Source organism: Staurois parvus, unplaced genomic scaffold (genome assembly GCF_062004578.1).
Source record: "Staurois parvus isolate SC_StPar_1 unplaced genomic scaffold, SC_StPar_1.0 ptg000639l, whole genome shotgun sequence".
Lineage (NCBI taxonomy): Eukaryota > Metazoa > Chordata > Amphibia > Anura > Ranidae > Staurois > Staurois parvus.
In genome coordinates this window covers 976,125-998,269 of record NW_028318435.1, presented here as the reverse complement: position 1 = coordinate 998,269, position 22,145 = coordinate 976,125, and the positions used below count along the sequence as shown (strand labels likewise).

Below are 22,145 nucleotides of genomic sequence, written 5' to 3'. Positions count from 1 at the left end.
CAGGCCTGCAGGTGTGCAGGTAGAATGCTGCATTAGCTCCCCCAAATACACTCCCAGCATCAGTACAGCACCCCTCAAAAAATTGTCTGGCACAGCCCCAGTTTTTTTTATGTGAAACAGTTATACTCTAATGTTGATATCTTGATCAAAAGCTGTCTGGTGTCACATTTTTAAAATGTCTACTAAAGGGTGCTTACATACTGTATATTGAGTTAGTACAATATATTGCTTTTTTTGTTAAAAGATTACACTATAATGTTGATTTTAGAATTGAAAGCCGTTGTGTCTCTCCTTTTCAAAATACAGTTTAGTAAAAGTGCTTATATGCAGTGTATGGTGCCAACACAATAATATGTAGCTGACTTTTTTCTGTGAAATGACACCATGTAATGCTGATATTTGGATGTTTACTGTGTAAATAAAATTACGCTGTCATTTTTCATTGCACCGTCAAATTTTAAATCCCTAATTAAAAGCTGCCTGATAACTGCAGCCTGCGGAATCTGGTATATACTGTACTATATTATCTGACTCTTGTTTCTGAAATAATAGTCTATTTTTAGTTTTGTGATAAAAACCTGCCCAGTCGCTGTCTCTGAAACTGCGGACTGGTAAAATTGTTGAGATAGTGTGCATGGTGTCTGTACAGTGCTTCTGGCTTTTGTCTCAGAAATAATTTTTTGGACACTAAAATCTGCCTTGTCTCTCCCTCTTCAATTATGGCCTAGTAAACTGCTTACATAATGTGCAACAAGTCTGCCCAATATTTCTGGATGTCTCCTCTGAGACACTACACCCTAATTTTTATTTCATAATGAAAATAACCTTATTTCTCCCTTTTACATTGTAGACTAATCTCAGCTGCTAAAATTCACTACAATCATTGTACTATATGAGTGTCTATGGTGTCTTAAAGTGGAATTCTAATTTTAAAAAAAAAAAAAAAGAAAAATGTGTGGACAGGCATGTCTCTTCTGCATTAAAGTTTCTCACCTGCCTGTCCACACTGTACAATGAGCTGTGCATGTGAACCTCAGTGTACAATTTTGGCATCTGCCAAGATGAATTAAAACCCAAGCATGCGCAGGAGAGAGGTCATTTTGAAGAGGAAGCACTGGGACACCATAACACCAGCGTGGAGGTGACTATAGTTCAGATTTAACTATGGCACTCTATTTTTATTATAGTAAGATTAAGAAATACATTGTATTAAATTAAGAAATAAAAATTAAACTACATTTTTTATTAAAACTGCCCTGTCTGAAAGAAACGTCCATGTGCACTAGCTATAGATTATTCAAAAGTTACATTGGATTTGTTTTAATTACTAGGGATTTGTGTATTCACAGTATTTACAACGCATGCACAGTAGTTTAGGAGATTAAATTAAAACATTAACATAAAATATTACACTCTATAATGTTTGACTGAAAATAGAAGACCCAATTCTCCGAATATACCCATGAGGTTGCTAGAACAGCTCTATGGAGGATAGGAGTGAAGACACCTTAAAATACCATGCTAAGTGCAGATATAAATTAACCACTGGCAGTTTTATATAGAATCCAAACATCATTGTGACCCAATTCACTGGCCTTTATGTCATGGGAAGTTAGTATTTATTAATGCTGCTGGCGACTGAGCTATGAAAGTGACACTAATGGGTGTAGCCAATCTATCATGTTTCTCTCTGTGAACAGCAACTTAAATCTTCAGTTGTACTTTTTATTTCACTTTGGAACTCTATATAATGACTTGAAAGGTCATTTAAAAACCAGAAAACAAAAGGATGTGAAGGGCCTTAGGAAAGAGGTCTGTGCAGATAATAGAAAATGAGCTACATACATACTTTCACATTCTAAAATATCAGTTCAGTTTGCATATGACACTCATAGAAAACATATGAACTACCCCAACCCACAGTTATAACACAAAGCAATCCCTGATCATGTTTTCTTTGTATCTCTTTATATTAAAATACAGACTACACAGGCATATGCAGGAAGGCAAAGTGTAATGTACAATAACTAATAGTTATCTTGTACTTACTTTAAAATATTTTTCTTGATGTCCCTTGAGGGACACAGGAACTCTGAAACAGTCAACATATTGGGAAATCGTCTCTATGTAACCCTGCATCTACCCATAATGCCTCACTTTTGTGAACAAGAAAAATATAGGGGCAATAAACACAGAGGGGCAGCACCTGTGTCCGCACAATGGACTTCCAAAAGTCTTCTTATTGTCCTTGAGGGGCAAAAGAAATTCAGCAACTCTGAAACAGATGGGACATTCAAAAGCAGTCCAACTGAGTGGTCCAACAGATGTGGAGACCATTCCACAATAAAGCACCTGAAGGAATCAACATTTGAATTAAAGCCGAATTTTAAATAGCAAACTTTTTTAGAGTAAGGAAATAAGGAATGGTTATTACCCGTCAAACTTTTTTGCCATCTGTGTCCCATTGGGTATATTTCCCATCACGTTCTGTCCCATGGCCAAAACAGGAAGTGGGAATCCCTGGTTGCCAAATGGGTCATCAGAACTATTGTCCCCACTGGAAGATTTTCTCTCTGCTCCTGGTCTGATGACAACCTAAAATTTGGAATTTCCTTTTACGTTCACTCTCGGTGATAATGGTAATCAGGATAATTAGAGAGGGTGAATGTCCCTATCACATAAATAGTAATGTTCTTCAAAGAAGGCAATTAATTACATTTAATTTCAGCTACAGAATCAATCACTTGTAATTCTCCCTAGAATGGTTGATGAGCCAGTTCCTGCACTAGGAGCCTACATGAATAAATTGCAGCAAGGCTGATTGGAAACCCATGGTCTGTTAGGATGGACCATGATAAGAGTCTTGTTCATGTAGGTCTGCATTCGCTCCATAGCAGGCTGCACCACACACCCAACCCAAATACACAGGGGACACAGGTTTCCTGGGACATGCTCCAGACAGGTGACCTGTCACTGAGCAGACAGGTCCACCTTGACCCAACCACCACCAGTCCCCTGACCAAGGCAGTGTGTACACTTGTTCCCCAGGTATAGGCCACCATACACACAGAAATATAGAAATGCAATAGTCCACTTCGAAATGGTCACTCACGGGACATTTCAACCTAGTATGCAACAGTCTATACTTCTTGGCTCCATCAGGCATGTTCTGTACAGAGCTTTGACCCCTCTAGAGTACTCTCTGATAGAGATCTGTAGCTTTCTGTCCATCCACTGTAGGGGAACATAAGCAGCATTCTCCCAGAAAGGAAACGCAATTAATATTTCTAAGAGGAATGTGCATCTAACTTCTACTGGGCCTTTGGTACTCATTCTATGCTACACTGTTTGTTCTTCACCCTCTACTCTACACATTACTATGTCTGGACTGCACCCTTCCTAGCTACTTATCTATGAATTGGGCAGGAATTGGGGACCAAATTTGTCCCAAAAAAGGGCTGTAACAGAGTCCTGAACACCTATGCAGCTATAGCTTTAGGCTTCTCTTATTGCAGTCTGCCGTACTACCACAAATCTGTCCTACAATGTGCAATAACATTTTTTTGCTTTTCATAGATGATCAAACAACATGCCTGCAGACTTAATACAACTTCTTCCTCTCTCCATTTCCTGACTGGATCATAAATGGATCCTATGGCAGTTTGGCTAAGGGGTGCTCTATGGACCAAAAAAAAAAAAAATGAACATAAAATGCCCCTAGTCTGTTTTGGTTGTTCATTTCCAATTGATCTTTAATGGACCTACAGCACTACTAAAAAACTGCGTGTCATGACTCTAATGACGTAGTTCCATCTATCTTCACCACTATTTCAATGCAATCTTGCAAAAGATCTTTCAAAAACTACCTATACACATGCTGAAAATCTAATCCTGGAGTGCCAAACACTATAAACTTCATGGATTTTTATCAATCAGCATTTGTGAAATAGGTTATCTAAATGTAAACCTGCAAGCTGGCTGAATTATGGATAGCCAGTTTTAGGAATGAATAGGGATAGCTTACAAAATAAAATTAAACTTTTTATTATTATAACAACCTGGTCACATTGAAATTAAGAAATAAGACCAAAAATGTGTCCTAGAGTCCTAGAATGGAACTAATCCCTATGACAAGCAGCTAAGGATGTAAGAATCATTTGGTTGCCACAATTGCAATGAAATAATTTTCATAGGCTTGTTAAATGAAAAGACTCTAGTAAACACACTACAGTAAAATACTAACGTATGTCCTTCATGTACTTTTATTGGGGGGAAGAAAATAAATAAACCAGTGTTTTCATTCCATAATGTATTAGTCATAGGTAAAGCTCACATCTACAGGCAGCATCCAGGAGAGTAGCATCATTATCTACTTAAATAAATTCATCTTGTTGTGAGGATACTACAATATGCCATTTTCTGTGCTTCAGTGTCATGGCATGTTTTTTACTGTCAGATCCATTTATAAAAGAATGGACATACCAAGCAGGTATTTCAAAAGCCAGCAACATAATAGAAAGGTTATGTGTTATGAAGTGGATCTTGCATTTTTAAAATGAAAAGAACACCATAACAAAAAAGATGTATGTAATACTCAAATCATTGCATTGGTAAAATATAACCAGCAAGCCTGACTTTTCTATTAGAACTGGCAATACCACATCTAAAACATCTACCAGCTATTAAATCTTTAAAGGCTTTCAAATACAGCATGGAAGATTTACAACAGTGATGGTCAACTTGAAAATGATAGAGGAAGTGCTAAAGCTGCCCCAACACTTCCAGAGGGACAAACAATAGTAGTGCACTTTACCTGTGTTGAGGTGCAATGAATCAAGTTAGGCAGTCCATTCAAAATGAACAGGCTGCGACACCTCAACATCCAAAAAATTCAGTCCTGCTGCATTTTTCAGCATATTGCAACACACTGTACAATGCCCCATCATTAGCATCAGTGGCTGCTATCAAAATTCCCAGCGTTGTTGTCAATGGACACAATATTAACTCCCAGCATTATTGTCAGTGGACACAATATTAACTCCCAGCATTATTGTCAGTGGACACAATATTAACTCCCAGCATTATTGTCAGTGGACACAATATTAACTCCCAGCATTATTGTCAGTGGACACAATATTAACTCCCAGCATTGTTTTCAACAGCCACAATAACAACCAGTGTCAGACAGTAAAAGACCTCAATAATAACTCCCATCAATGGTGTCAGTGGATGCAATAATAGCCCCTAGCATTGGTGTCAGTAAACACAAGTAAACCTCCCAGAATTGGTGTCAGTCGATGCAAAAATAACCCCCAGCATCAATGTCAGAGACTGCAATAATAAAAATCACATTGGTGCTCAGTTGCAATGCTGTTTAACACCCCCTCCCTTTGGTGGTTAGTGGCAGTGTTTTTTTTTTAACAATCTATTCAGTGCAGTTTATTCTGACCATTCTATTCATACAATCTATTCCAGTGCAGGGTGCTGAAACACAGAGTGTTTCAGCACCTGGAACCGCACTCCTGCTCTGGTGCCCAGCAGGTGGCAGACCCAGCCAAACACACGGCGGGTTTCAAACAGAGACCTGACCGGTCCCATGTAGCTGATGTGTTAGGTACCAGGGGTTTAAAACCTCTATGAACTATCGCAGGCCATAGACGTTTCGTTTATCGGCCGATTTTTCATCCGAAAGAATCGCGGTTCATCCTCATTTCTTTTATTGGTCATGCTGGAAAATTTGTGAAAAACAGCCGATTTTCGCAATCATTGGTGGCAAGATTGGTTTATAGAAAAACAATGTTTCATTTTTCGGACGAAAAATCGGCCAATAAATGAACAGTCTATGGCCTGCATTAGTCTATTGCAGAGATTTACTAAAACAGGTGCACACAGAATTTAGTACAGCTGTGCATAGTAACCAGCTTCTAACTTCAGCTTGTTCAATTAAATATTGCCAATAAAACAGATTCTGATTGGTTACTATGCATAGCTGCACCAGATTCTGTGTGCACCAGTTTTAATAAATCTCCCCCATGTGTTTTTTTGGGAGATTTCTCATCACTTCCTGTCTGATGTTCCTAATCAAACATTACAGGAATATAGCATTTAAACCTGACAGAGGTTTAACCCATCTAACCCTTCCCCCCTCCCCGTTACAATGTGAATTGTAACTAATGTAGAAATCAATCAAAAATGCCATTTGATTTATTTTCACTTAAACACTGGTTAACAGATTGCTGTGGACTGCTCAATCCTCTGCAATTGTTTTTATTGACTGAAAGCTCACAGGCTTTAAAATAACACACAAAACAATCTAGCCTGCATTCACAACTAAGCAAAGCATATTCCTCATGATTTTGAAGAGCTTCTTTAGGCATATTACAGGTGTTTTGCACATGTGCTGAGCTTGGGAAGTTTATTTTCCTGGGCTTGGCAAATGGAATAGAGCAGTTCTATAGGAGAGGCGTTCTTTAAACATAAAAATTAATGCAAAAATGGATTTTAGGAGATCAAAAATGTCTAAATATGCTCAAAAAAGTGTATTAAAATTGTATACAGCCAGGGGGTTGATCAAGCCTACCTTTTAGTTACACAGAGCTACAGGTTTTAATTGTTTACTATTACGACCTTCCAGCAACCAATGTCATTGGTTGAGAAGGAGGATGTCTGGCCCCTACACAGCATCCTTGTTTGCCTCTCTCCTGCCCATCTCTGTCTGCGCTGGGGTCACATTAGCTGAATGAGGGAGAGAAGCTGAGGGAGAAGAGAAAAATTGGAATACTAGTCCATATCAGGTCTCACTTCTAACATTGGCTGTCCTATGTACGTGGATGTTGTTGCATTATATAAAACTATTCATTTAGTGTTTTACATTTTAGATTGGAGTGCCTTTAAAATTGTGCAAAATTTTAAAGGGTGCCTTGACTGAAAAAGGTTGAAAAACGCTGGTATAGAGCATAGGGTGACTGAGTGTACAAGTGTGAACAAGCAAAATTAGAAAGAATGTGATTCTGTATGGCGAGGAGTGGTAAGGCGTAGTCAGGAGCAGGAAAACAAGCAGAAAATGCTCAAGTGTGAATGGTGGCATAGAGCTTGGATGAATGCTTTAATGCGATATAACAACTGGTATTTAAATAGTATATTTCAATAGAGGTCTAAAGGTCAAACCAAAAAGACAACTGAGGAGGAGAGAGGGACAGCGGGATTTTGGTTCCAAGAGGGTCAGTCTTTCCAAATGAAGGACAGTTAGGAGCTATGCCGTCAGTGCAGTGCAGCTGATCTTTGCATTCTTGAAGAGCTACAGTGCCGAAAGAATCTTAAAAGACACTTTCGATGCCCAATGGATCTTAAGACACTTCCGGTGCCCAAAGAATCTTAAGACACTTCAGAGTGTGTCAGATGTCTGGTCGTAGCAAGCACCAACAGATAGTTGGAACAGTTTTAGACAAGCGATTATTGCTCCATTCTTTCTTTACAGTGACATCTTATTTCAAGTTTTTATTCTACTAATATTGTTGCTTTAAGAATAATTTTAGAAGCATGATTTTAGTACATAGCTAAAAAAGATATTGTAGCAAACACTCAATTTTAAATTAATCCATAATTGTTGTTTATTTTTGTTGTGTTCATGTCCTCCAATAGCAATTTTACTATAAAATACATTTTAATAAAAAAAAAAAAAAAGCTGTGCAACTGCCATGGGACATACAAGCATCAATACCATATTTTTATTCTATAGATCAGCACTTTCATGCTTGTGAAGGGACCTTCCACAAGACTTTAATGCAGCATGTGTGCAAAATACAAAAACTTGTTTGGACATCAGATCTGCAAATTTGAAGGTCATGTCCAGCAAAAAAAAAGTCAAGAAAGAAGGTATGAGTCATGGCTTATTAGGCATTCATCTTTCTGTGATGGTGTGAAAGATAAGGAGTTGACTTCCTATAGCAGAGTTATAGCACAGAGACTTGTCAGTTGTAGATTAGTTCCTAAATTCTACCTTCAAATGACTTTGTTCCACTTATAAGAGCTGCGTGGTAGTTTTACATAAATCTAGGACACAAGGCAAAGTACAAATCATGAGATGGGATTACGTGTCCTGATAAACAGTATCCAGATAAAAACAGTTATCGTACAATTGAAACTCTTCTGGCAGATAGGAGATGTGAGGGAGCCACGCCTGCCTAATTATAATTTGGCAGTCCAAAACAGTAGATAGGTTGTGTTTAAAGATTTTCTGATTGCTTTCTGTATTTCATGTAAAAGGCTAACCAACTGAAGAAAAAACATACTTTACATGAGATTACAATATCTAGAAAGTAAAAGCAAAAATCTATTATAATAGAAAAATCAAATCAGTGATACCGTCTCACGGGCCCCAAGAACCTACTTCATAGAAGCCATAGTTTCCATAAACTACACTGATGGCCAATGACTGAAAAAGCTGTGTACAGTGTGAAAGAAAATGGTACATAAATATTAGGCTGTATCTATGCTATATTCAAGGGTGTTCCTAGGTTCCGAAAAAAACTCAGAGCACCTTTAGGTCCACCTAGGATCAAAAGTATTGGGGGAGTACCACAATGGAATGGCTTCATGTCCTTTCATGTTCTCCCTTCCTCTTTTCTTTTCCCTCTCTTGACTCTCTATTCTTACCTTTTAATTTTTTTCTCCATTCTCATAACGGGGGCTGTCCCCAGGAAATGAGCACCCCCAGATTTGAAAATTAGAATGTGCAGGCTCCACTTAAAGTCACATTGCACAAGTTAGGATGCAATGCCTGGCTCCTGGGGAGAAATTCATGAATAACAAAAGTAGAGAAGTAAAGAAGGAGAGGGGCGAAGAAATTGGTCACTGGGAGTGGGGGACACTAGCTGCAATCAGTTAGTTACCAAAAGTGGAAGTCCAGGCGATTTCAAACTTTCCCTAAACCTGTTCCCACCTCTATCTCCCCAACTCCTATTCTAACTACCCTGGGAAAGGAAGATGCTTATACTTACCTATTTTGAGGGTGTTCCAGTCCAGTCACATGATTAACTCCCAGCAGCTAGCTTCAAAGGGAGAGCAGAGATTGTAGACAAAGGCTGAAACACCTGGGCAGTGATGTCACTGAGTTGAGTTAGACAAGTTTTCCAGGCTCCCCGGGGGGGGGGAAGGGTAATGGCAGTTTCTCAGGCATTTCTAGACACTGCTCAGGGGCCCATGGTCATGGCCTGCATGGGAAGGAATCAAGAGGCAAAGTCTGAAGATGTGACCACTTTCAACATGCGGCGTTCTCTAGGAAAGTTTACCTGAGCCTTCCATATTATGGACTCTTTCCCTAAAGAAGGTATGCACCAGAGAGCCTGGATCTAGATAGTTAGGAAAGAACTGTTGCTGCACTGTTGGACTGTAATGCTGAGTGTGCTCAGTAAAGTTTTATTAACTGTCAGAGACTGGTCTGACATTATTCACAAGGGCGAATGGTGGTATACGGCGTATCTAGAAGAACAGGCCCTGTAGGCACATACAGGTGAAGGGGAGAAAACAGAAAGCAATCATGTAGGGTAACTCAGCAGAGATGGCAGAAAGTGTGTAGTTGTTATTAGTCACCACAAACTGGTGGGAATGTAGCAGCAGCCAGACAGTGGAAAGTGGTACCAAGCATAGGGGACGGGTCCACCGATAGCGAGGGGGTCGGTGCCCTGACTCCCTTCCTAGTGGTTGGTTTCCCAAAGCATTCAGGATCCAACTCAAGGTGCAGAGATCCCATGGACCTAGCCACAGGTACAGGAAAGCAAGAAGCAGTTAATTAAGTGCATGCATGAGGTCTGTGCTGAGTGCACAGCGGGACCCCATTCTGTCACTGGGGGAAAGAAGGCAGAGGAATGCTGGACTGGTGGAGTGGGACACAGGCTCAGCAGTGTCCACTCTAAAGGCTACATTCTAAAAAAACAAGGTGTGCAGCGATATGGGATGGAATATTCCACAGGAGGAAGTTGTGTGTTGCTACACAATTGCACAAGGAGTATGGCTCACTTCTAAGCCGGGATCCACCTTAATGATGAGCACATACACAAGAAGAGGTACCCACACATGCAGGTTGAGTAGGCCCCATCCTCACACCGCTCAGAGCCGAGCATGTGACTAGTCTGGAGGGCCCTCAGAGTAGGTATAAAACATACATAGTATACATATCTTCCTTTCATAGGGTCATTAGATTAGGCATTGGAAAGGGGATGGGAGCAGGTTTAAGCATAGTTAGGAAAGGCCTGGAATTCCACTTTAACCCTTACCTCTGTGCTTTATTAAATCCTGACCCCTGCACTCTATGCTTTACACTTTCTATGCATAGCAGCATAGGCTCAGGCTCATAACTCATTAAAGTGGTATTTAAGGGAAAGGTTTTTTACCTTCTCTGCATTAAGGTAAAAAAGAAAAAAACCTTATCTGAACAGGATCTCAGTGGAAATGGAGGCAGCAACAGGAGCGATTGGCTCCCACTGCTGTCAATTACAAAGAGAGAGTGGGGCAAGCCACACTGTGTGTCTATGGAGACACACACACACACACACACACGATCAAACCCGCATGAGTATCTTCACATCAAGTGGCTTGCTATGGGGGCATTCGACAGAGGGGGAAGAGCCAGGAGCACCAGCAGGGGGCCCCTAGGAGAGGAGCATTGCAGAGAGGGGGTAAGTATGACATGTTTATTATTTTTTTTTAAATAACGTTTTCTAATCACTTTAAGCCCCATCCATGTACCACAATTTGGCCACACGGATAACTCATTGCAGCATGCTACTCGCATTACTCTCACTCCTCTTGTATGGTTGTCATACCTTGAATGTCTGCCTCTCATTTCTAAACTCTATGACCAATTGTTTCAAGGCAAATTAAAAATGGGGCTGTGGATGTGGCTGCTACAAATGAATGTGTGCTTTTGTGGGTGTGGGTGACTGCAGATTTCATTTTCAAAATCTGGTGACCTTACTCCTTACTTTTTGTTTTTATTTAACTAGGGTCTTTTTCACTCCTCTAGAGCTCTGAGTATTTGATGCACCCAGGTACAGTCAGTCTGGTTTTACCTTTAATATCAGATCAGAAACTTCTAATACACTTTCTGCCAACTCTAGAACTAGAAGACAATCAGCACCAAGATGTCTACAAGTCTTTTATGCAAAATAACAATTTTCCTGCTTACGAAAATTGCCCACACATATCTGAACAGAGCTTAAATGGGAGTTCCAGCATCACCCGCATGTGCATTCTAGGATCAGCAGATTACTGAGAAAAGGTGGTGGATGGACTGGTGCACTACCCTGGTTAAAAAAAAACAACAAAAAAAACAAAACAACAACAACAACAACAACTACTACTACGTGGGCCATGTTCCTGTATTTATTACATGCTTTAAATTTCAATTTTGACCTTGACAACTAGGCATTCTGTAATGTTTTTGGTGCAATAGCCATTCACCAATCGTAAAACACATAGCTAGCTTCTATTTTTTTTTTTATTTAAACAAAAAAAAAAACCTAAACTAGATTATGAAAAATATACATAAACTTAAACTTTCACTTATTTGTATACTAACCACTACTAAAAGAGCATCACAACTGACAAAAAAAAAAAAAAAAAAAAAAAAAAAGGAAAAAAAAAAAAAAAAAAAAACGAACAACACACACAAAAAGGGATTTACTAAGGCTGAAGAGTGCAAAATTAAGCTCACTTCTGCATAGAAATCAATCAGCTTCCAGGTTTTATTGCCAAAGCTTAATTGAACAAGCTTAATTGATTGGTTTCTGCAGAAGTGAGCTTAAATTTTGCGCTCTTCAGCTTTAGTAAATACACCTCAATGCATTTGCGTGGCATACAGTAACTTAAGGAAAACTCCATATTGCTGTATGAATTACAGTGTTTTCATAAAATAATGCCTGTACTAATCTTTAGCACTGTAGTAAAGGATTGTGCACAGTAAGCAGAAACATTTGCAAATTATTTGTGTTGTTCCGCAGCATAGTGCCGCATTCCAAGCACACACTTAAAAAATATTCATAAACGGATTGCGCTGATGCATAATGCTCTATGAAAAGTAAATTCTCTTACCAAGAGCGAATTCAAGCTTCGGGTCAGCTAAAGTTCTCTGGATCCCTGTAGATAGAGAATCAAGATAAAATAGTAATTAAAAATAAAAACCGTACTAAAGCAGCATTTCATTAGCAACTCTGAATAATTCTTATCATAGAAGCATTACTGACTTTCTCTGACCATTCAGGTTGCAGTGGAAAAGCACATTGCTTTCTGTTAGACAGGAAAGATGGGTGGTGCATTGTGGTAAAGTACAAACCTGAGCTCAAGACTACAATAAAAAGGACAATAACATCATAAAACCGACTATGCTCACATTTAGAACATAATCATACCTTCCTTTTATCATCTGGGTCTGAAGCACTGGCAGATTCTAAGAAAACAGTACAGTGCAAACTGCTCTTACTGAAGCAACACAAAAAAAGGTAATGGTATTTTTAGTTTCGTTAACAAAAAAAAAAAAGAAAAAGTGTTTTAATAGTAAATTTAGTGTCAGAAGAATCTCCATTGCTGTTAAGGGAACTTTAAAGTGAACCTGTGAGGTTGAAAATGTGGGAACTGTCTATGCCGTTTTGTTTGTAGAGCTGCATGGCTCTTTTCTAGATCCAGGATTCAACAATTGAGTCACTTATCTGAAACAAGCATGTAGCCAGTAAAGTCAAAAAACATTTAGGGCTCTTTCGCACAGCAGTAAAAATAGGCGTTTGATCTGCATGTATTTCCCCCACCACCATGACCACTCATATACAAGCAGACATGGTGTAGCTTGGATAAGTACACATTGCCGCAGTGTGGCAATTTTCATGCACACAGGGCACTTGCGCAGCCACAGGGCATCAGGCATTTTTTTTTTTTACTGCTTCCAAACGGCCCTCCACGTTATCCTATGTGTCCATGCACACAGACTTCTAGAAGCTTTTAGTAACAGTAGCATTTACCAGCAGGACAAAAATCCATGGTCAGCGAGTCCAGGAACAGAAGCGTTTTGGCAGAAAAAAAAAAAAAAATGTTTGATGCATGTAAGCGCGCCTAAGCAATATTAAATTATTATTCTGGCTTGTAAACGCACCTAAATGCTTGGAAACATGTTAGATGTTTTGACAAGTGTCAGGCATTTTTAAAAAAAAAGTCCTGTGTGCAGGAGGCTTTTCACTACATGCCGCATGTCAAACTCTCCTACATAAGTGAATAGGGCCGCACAGCTGCTGTGACGAGGTCTCGCAATGCAATGTCGTTCAGTGAAAAAAAAAAATAAAAAAATTTAAAAACAAGCATCAGGAGGTGGCAGTATCACCTCCAGAATGCTTACAAAACTGTCACTCTCCTCTGAAAAATGATCCACCATGGATTACTTTTTAGTGTGGCAGTAAAAACACTATCGAAAGTGTGAAACATGCCTTAAAATACAAGTTTGCACTGCCAGTACTTAAACTTTTTTTTTTGTTTGTTTAGTTTTGGAGGGAGTGGGAAAATAATTGAACCACTTTCAGGTTTTATGTCTATCCAGGGCCGTGTTGAAGAGCTTTCCATGTCTATTCAGGGTAATGTTGGAGAGCTTTCCATGTCTATCCAGGGCCGTGTTGAAGAGCTTTCCATGTCTATCCAGGGCCGTGTTGGAGAGCTTTCCATGTCTATCCAGGGCCGTGTTGGAGAGCTTTCCATGTCTATCCAGGGCCGTGTTGGAGAGCTTTCCATGTCTATCCAGGGCCGTGTTGGAGAGCTTTCCATGTCTATCCAGGGCCGTGTTGGAGAGCTTTCCATGTCTATCCAGGGCCGTGTTGGAGAGCTTTCCATGTCTATCCAGGGCCGTGTTGGAGAGCTTTCCATGTCTATCCAGGGCCGTGTTGGAGAGCTTTCCATGTCTATCCAGGGCCGTGTTGGAGAGCTTTCCATGTCTATCCAGGGCCGTGTTGGAGAGCTTTCCATGTCTATCCAGGGCCGTGTTGGAGAGCTTTCCATGTCTATCCAGGGCCGTGTTGGAGAGCTTTCCATGTCTATCCAGGGCCGTGTTGGAGAGCTTTCCATGTCTATCCAGGGCCGTGTTGGAGAGCTTTCCATGTCTATCCAGGGCCGTGTTGGAGAGCTTTCCATGTCTATCCAGGGCCGTGTTGGAGAGCTTTCCATGTCTATCCAGGGCCGTGTTGGAGAGCTTTCCATGTCTATCCAGGGCCGTGTTGGAGAGCTTTCCATGTCTATCCAGGGCCATGTTGGAGAGCTTTCCATGTCTATCCAGGGCCGTGTTGGAGAGCTTTCCATGTCTATCCAGGGCCGTGTTGGAGAGCTTTCCATGTCTATCCAGGGCCGTGTTGGAGAGCTTTCCATGTCTATCCAGGGCCGTGTTGGAGAGCTTTCCATGTCTATCCAGGGCCATGTTGGGGTGTCATCAGGACATACAGGGAGATGGGATCTCCCTAATGGAGCCTCAAAGAACTGGAAAAAGCTGAAAAGTAGTTCTGATTATTCTCACTTATCCAAAAGTGGAACAAGAATTGACTTTTCATACACTTTAGCTTTCTGCTTTCAATGTAATAATACTCTTTCCACAATCACAAGGTGTCATTAAATGGAAAGGGTGGTTGGATGTAAAGCCATTTTACAAAGGCCCACACTACAGAGGGAAAGGAAGAGTGCCAGAGATGTCAAGTGAACAGCCAAATGCTGCTGGAACTACTGTACATATTAAAAGAACATTTAGAACAGGTTTTTTTAACCACTTAAGGACAGCCTGCCAGCATTGTACTGCAGATGGGCGGCCCGTAAAGGCACAGCAACATTCCTCTTCAGGGTAGAGGGTGTGCACACCCCTGCTGGCTGACTTTGTCAGCAGGTCGCAACCAATGATTCATGCCCAGGACCTGCTGATTGGTTGTGTCCAATCACAGCCAAGAGCCCTGTGTTGACAATCAACACAAGGCTCTACAGAGGGAACCTTTTTTTTTTTCTACTGCTTTCTGCAAAGTAGGAAGGAGGAACAAATATTTTTAGTAAAAAGCAGCACACATTACACAAAATTAATACTTGTTAGGCACACACTTAACCCCTTGATTACCCCGAGATGTTAACCCCTTCCCAGCTGGTGTCATTAGTACAGTTACCCTTTATAGCATTATCACTATACTTTATTTCTATAACTTTCACGCAATTCAATCAGTATACACATATTGGGATTTTTTTTTTTTTACCAAGGATATGTAACAGAATACATTTTAGCCTAAATCTATGAAGAAATTTGATTTTTTAAATTTCTTTTATTGGATATGTTTTATAAGAGAAGGACAGAAAATGTTGGTCTTTTTTTTTTAATTCGATTATATAATACAAAAAAAAAAAAAACCCAGTGGTGATCAAATACCACCAAAAGAAAGCTCTATTTGAAAAGATAATTATAAATTGTGATTGGGTACAGTGTTGCATGAAGGGGGGGTAAACGTTTTGGTGGTTAACCTGTCCAATCAATCGCATCTCCCGCCCACACTGCTAAGACCAGTCACCTCATTAGTATATCTTGCTACACAGCTGTGAAACTGTTACTAAAAAAAAAAAAAAAAAAAAAAAAAAAGGGGGAGGTTGATTGGAGACCTATCATTTCATATTCTATTCATGGCTTTCAATCTGCCCACATGCACTATGCCTAGTCTACGTGGAAGACAATAAAACTACCAAAGTACCTGAAAAAAAACTGCTGTTTATAAGGAAAAAAAAAAAAAAACAGTATTCACTAAGCACATATTTAATGCATGTTGTCTTACCATTTGTGCGTATCAGCTACTGTCAAGTAAATGCAATCCTTTTAACCTCCATCTTTAATGCAGTTTCCATTATACAGGGGCTGCTTCTAAAAGCTAGATAGAAGCATGTTAACAGATAAACATTATTGTTTATATGTACAGTTTTCCTAACCCTAGGAAAATCATCTCTTAATACACAAGATAAAGCTACCCCCCTAAACCCTTCTATTATATATGCTTTTCAGGCTGTAAAAGAACGTAATAAAATAGTCAGTGACTGCTTAGCAACCAGCAACTGTTAAGACAAACACTATGGGCTGAAGTAATATGTAATGTAAACTAAAGCATAAACATTGTAGTGGTCAGCACTATGGCATATGTAGCCTAGTGTGCAGTGGTCAGGAGTATGAAATATATAACAAATATATAACAGAGTGTATATAGCACTGGAAATAGAACACAGAAGTATGTATTGTGCAGAGCGCAGGAGGTGTGCAGGTCAGCAGAATAGCCCTTGGAAAAAAGAAAAAAAAAAACACAACTATTTGGTGCAGTAAATATACTCAAAAATTAATGTGCTCAAAATCTCATAAAATGGTGCTCACATTTAATTACTTCGCTCATAAGTGACTTGTATATACTCTTACCCTCTACTACCAAAAATAAACCTTAATAAAACAAAACAATAAAACACAGATTTCAGCTTTCCCATGTCAGAACAGTTTTCAAGAATATTCTTCCCCCCTTCCCTCCAGTGTAAAGCAGACCATACATGGGTCGAATTCCGATCTATTTTTTGATCGAAAACATTGTTTGTTCTGTAATCCGATGGTGCCACCAATGATCTCAAAACTTGGTCGTTTTTCACATATTTTCCAGCATGCCCGATAAACGAAATGGGGAGGAACCATGAAAAATCGGCTGGTGCCATTACCCCACTAACAGAGTGAAAATTGGCCGATTACTCTTAGGTCCCATTTTCAAACGAAAAATCGTTTGGAAATCGACCCATGTATAGCTGGCCTAAGTGTTGGGAGCACCAGAAAAATAAAATAAAATAACTGAATAGTATTACACTGCAACACAGATCACCAACTATGAAACTACTACTCACATTTAAGTGAGCTCACAGTGTGCCTATCCCTTTGACCAACTGTTATTCTACCACGTGCAATGTGCCTCATCCACTCACTCCATGCACGTTACCAAATTTAAACTGTTTATGTGTGTATCCAAATTTATGTCTTCTTCAAACTCCTCCTCTCACTTAATATTAGCCATCTAGCAGGACACATTGCCAAAAACAGGAAAAAGTACATAATGTAATATTGCTTTAAAAATGAATCATCATAGTGATAAAACCACTCACATTTGACATGCAACCCTTGTGCATCCCAATATATCCCATTGAGAAGTACATCCAATACCAATCTCCAACCAGAAGTCATTCCATGCACCTTACCAGACACACATTTATAAGCTCTCCTTTGTTGTACTTTCCTCACACCAAGATCTCAAAAGCTCTGTTCATCCAGTACTTTAGTTCCCCCATGCAAAGATATTAGAGAAATCCATTGTGCAGCAATGCCCATAAAACCAATCTGTTTATTAAAAAGCAAAGTCACTTACAGTGTCTTGTATAAGCATGTAAACCTCACTTAGGAAGGCTGACGCTCAACTTTTGACGTATGTGATGTCACTTCCGGCATCTGTTGTCACCACTGACGCATTTCACCCAATGGACTTCATAGTTGGAAGAAGTCCATTGGACGGGGGTATAGTGTTCCCAGCTGCCGTGACTATTGAGGAAACCATAGCTCTACTGCACCGATATATAAGATGTATCGGGCAGGACGCAGGGCTCTGGGAAGGGGGGGGGGGGGGGGGGGGAGTGTATACCGCGCAGGATGCAGGGATTTGGGGGGGGGATGCATATCGCGTAGGACATAGGGCTCCGGGGGGGGGTGAATTTTGCACAAGACACAGGGCTCCGAGGAGGGGAGTGCATATCACGCAGGACACAGGAAGGGTGGAGGGCTTAGGGCTAGGTATAGAACTGACTCTGCTCGTTACAGGAATTGCAACTATTACAGCCAGAGCATCTGAAACATGCTGACTTTCTGTGGAGGAGGAAAAAGGAGACAATCCTGACCTCAGAAATCCCTTCAAATCAATCAAAAAATGCCTTAGATTCAGGTGTGCAAGTAGAAATAAGTTAGGCTGCTTTCACACTGGGGAGTTTTTCAAGCGTTTTTGCATTAAAAAAAAAAAGCGCCTGAAAAGCTCAAGAAAACTGCTTCCCTGTATATGTGAATGTATATCTATGTATGTTTTCACACTGAGGCATTGCGCTTGCGGTGTAAAAACTCCTGCTTTAAGCATCTTTGGGGCGTAAAAACGAAAAAAAAAAAAAAAAAAAAAACGCCCCAAAAATGCCTCCCATTGAACTCGATGGAAAACGCCTGAAAAGCACCTTAAAAACGCCTCAAAAGCACCTCCAAGAAGCATTTTTGGTGCAGTTATTAAGTCACGTGTCCTTAAAAAAAAATGCCCAGAAAGCACGGCAAAAGCACTGTAAAAACGCCTATTTGTTGTTGCTGTGTTTTTGTGGTGGATCAGTGTGAAAGTAGCCTTACTCCGTACGAATCCAGTTCATGCAATAAAATTGGAGAGCTGGAGTCTGGACATACCACCCCACTGTTCCTACACCTTTTCTATGGTCCATGAGGTGAGAAAGACCTGTGGCTGTTTTCAAAAGGGGGACATTTTTTCAAATGTTCAGAGCATAAAAAAATTATATATAAAAAAACACAACTGCGGGCATGCATTATTATAGCTATAATGGGAAAAAAAACTAGTTTGCATGGTTTTCGGGGCTGAGAGTTGGAGGGTTGCTTTAAACAAATTTTATCTTCAGATTGCCTTATATATTGGAGTACATACTGTATGCTATTCAAGAATGAGCTAAATTCTGTTCCAAAATTGGTTCTGCTCTTTCAAACAACTAGGATCTTAGGTGACCTGTGGCGTACATGCTTCTTTCCAGGGCAAACTTCAAAGTTAGATGTGCAGCAGATCATAGTTCAACAAAATTTCAACCAATCAGTGACTTTTTAAATAATAAATATAATATTTCCCTGGAGAATTCATAGCTAAAAGTAAAACATAGCAGTAATGCATGCAGAAAGAGGATAACATGGGGCCTCCAGCTGAGAGATCTCAACACTGGATAATTGGAGATAAGACTGTGGAGTGTTTGACAAAGATACGCTCCAGTCAAACATAAAAAGTTTGCAAATAAATTCACTCAGGGGAAACGGCATACCTGCTAAAAGGATTTCATTTTCATCATGGCATTGATCTTGCATAGCAAGCTTTCTTGTTAGATACATTGCTGGCAGTATTCTCATCTTTCAAAGGGTCCAGAATCTAAGCCTGTGCATATGTAAACCAGTCTTTTTCATGGTTAAACCCTCACTTTGAGCCTACTGCAGACTCCCAACAAACTGATCATGAGTGGATGGTTGTGCAGGCAGGATCATCTGATAAGAGGCTGCAGCCCACCTAGAAGCCAAGCTTAATTTGACATAAACCCAGCTGTAACATTTCCTGCAAATCATTAGCAGTTCAGTGATCAACTAGATTCCGAAGACAAGCTTTTTACAAACTAGAATTCATTTAAAGTATAAATTTTATTGATGGGTGAAATTAACCTTTAAAAGAACCCTGTGCCGAGAGAAACGGTAGGCTGCAATTGCTTACCTTCGGAAAATACTAGCATTTTGGCTTTCTCTTGCTTCAGTACTTTCTGAGGGACTGACCTTTTGTTCCAAATCAGAGACTCAGAAATAATGGAACCACTGGCTCAGGAAGACAACCAGGAAGCTAGCAATTCAGAGGGAAGTCAGAAATGTTAACACGTATATTTCTCCTAGCGCAGGTTTCCCTTTAGAAAAGTATTTCCAGCCAAAACTGACATTTTATGTTCTTCATTGGGCAGGTGGCCATAGCTAGACCTTGGTAAAGGCAGGTGGCCATAGCTAAAAATCTAGTACATTTGTTTTGCCAACACTGTGCTAAAGAGATGTAATAATGTTAGGAGATGCAATATCCTCTCAAACTGAAAACTCTTTCAGGACTGAAATAAAGAAGTTAAAAAGAGAAGTCCACCTTTCTGGTCATGTTTCATGTAACACCCATATTTAGGGTGTAACATGGTCAGAGTATGCCCCCAAACCCCTCCAGTTACAGAATCTGGGGGGTGGGGGGGGGGGGGGGGGGGGGGGGGAGAGTTCTCCCTGTCATCTCCTGTCAATTCATTGAATTTAGCGCTGCTGTACATGGCTTCACCCACACAGCCACGCCATTCATTCAAAGAGATCTGTACAGTAGCAAACTGCAAGTCCCATTTTCCACCAAGGCAGGGGGACTCAAAGGTCTAAATGGTGCACAAGTGACATTATAATCTAGTTATACTTTCTGCAGCTCTGTAACTGAAGGTCCGAAAATCAGTACAGACTTGCAACTCGAGAAATAGCATGCAGGAGCCAGGAACTACCAATTTTGATTGCAATACTTTGCAGACTCTAATGCACAGGTGTCAAACTGGCGGCCCTCCAGCTGTTGCCAAACTACAAGTCAAATGAGGCATTGCAAGATTAACAGTTACAAGCATGACTCCCAAAGGCAGAGGCATGATGGCACTTGTAGTTTAGCAACAGCTGGAGGGCCACCAGTTTGACACCCCTGGTCTAATGCATAAAAATTATAAATGCACACTTTTGAATAATATGGTTGCATTATTTATTTATTTTTTGTGAGGGTGAACTTTAATGTGTTACTAAATCCAGGACCCTTCATTCACTATATCTGGTCTCCCACAGTACACAAAACATGGAAGTGCAATTATTTTAGTAAACAAAACTGTGAAATGCCTTTTTTTTATTACCAGTTAGAGCCGTCTTGTGACTTCTATCAGTGTCCAGCAGGGCACTGATTAAAGCTTGTAGGAGGAGTTCTCCTCTGATTGTCCTATGAGGTTGCATAACCCCTGACCCTATGTCTGGACAGTGCTGATTGGCCCTGTGCTGATTACATGCACTCTCCCAAGAATAAGAAAAACTCTCTAGCAATACACACCACACTCAACATGTGCAGGGCCAGATCTAGCCAGTCTGATATGAAGGGGGGGGAGGGGTGCAGTAAAAAATGTCAGGGGGGCAAAGGATAGGAGGTCAGCAGGGCAGTGCACAAAAACAAAAATCAGTAGCGGAGTGTACTGGGGGTCAGCAGGGCAGAGGACAGGAATTAGAGCAAAGGGCTGGGATCTGCAGTTTGTAGGGCAGTGTACAGGGGATCAGCAGGGTGGAGGACAGGGGTCAGTATGGTAGTGTATTGCGGGGGTCAGCAATTTGTAGGCCAGTGTACAGGAGATCAGCAGAGCAGAGAATGGTCAGTCAGCAGGGGACTGTACAGGCAGGGGTCAGTATAGCAGTGTACAAGGGTCAGCAGTGCACAGGACATATAGTATGTTTTTAAAGGCGAACGTAGCCTCTAAACATCAAACAATATGTAAATACTGACAATATTACCAAATACTCATTACAAGTAATCTGACTGGCTTTACAATTAAAAAGTCAAAAACAGGATGACAAAATGTGAGCAAGACTGGGATCAATAAAATTCATGGGGCACCCTGGAAAAGAACACAGAAATACGTTCTGTGGCTATCCAGTGGGAGGATCTTAAAGAGGGAATGAACATCATCTGTGCCTGCCATATACAACACACACCTCTGCCACAACCGGCAGTCTCAAAGACAAAAACTTCAGGACAAAAAGGAACATTTTTAATTAATTGGTTTCCATTTCATATTATTTTATGCACACACACAAAAAAAAAAAAAAAAAAAAAAAAAAAAAAGGATATTTTTGCCCTAGGCGGCCACACTTGGATCAAAATTCTTCTGCTTTAATGGGGACCGGTTGAATTTTGATCCATGTATGAGCAGGCTGGTTGTACAGAAGTCGATCTACCAATTGCCTTCTGTACAATTAGCACCGCCAGCTATAGCTGGCAGCAGTGATCAGTGTATTCTGGCGGCATTAAAGTCTCTTCACTGTCAGTACACCTCAGTGGGAGTGATTCCCCATCCACATTGAAGTTGTGGATGAGTTAATCGAATAATTTTGTTTTGTTCACATTGCTGAATTTAAAAAAAAATCACTAATGCCTGGGCTGCCTTACTGAGCCTACCTTAAAGAGGAACTCCATTAAAACCAGCTACTGTTAAGAAAATGAACACCTTGGTCAGGTCTGTGTGTGTATATATATATATATATATAT

General features: G+C 40.3%; 1 protein-coding gene across 3 annotated transcripts in view; it reads right to left on the bottom strand.

The window, feature by feature from the left end:
* INPP4B (inositol polyphosphate-4-phosphatase type II B) overlaps positions 1-22,145 on the bottom strand; it is an 823,047-nt gene that overhangs the window by 780,371 nt on the left and 20,531 nt on the right. For all 3 annotated transcript variants that reach the window (XM_089693869.1, XM_089693867.1, XM_089693868.1), the window contains exon 2: positions 12,091-12,135. In XM_089693869.1, the coding sequence (XP_089549995.1) occupies positions 12,091-12,135 (45 nt within the window). The remainder of the gene's footprint in view (positions 1-12,090; positions 12,136-22,145) is intronic.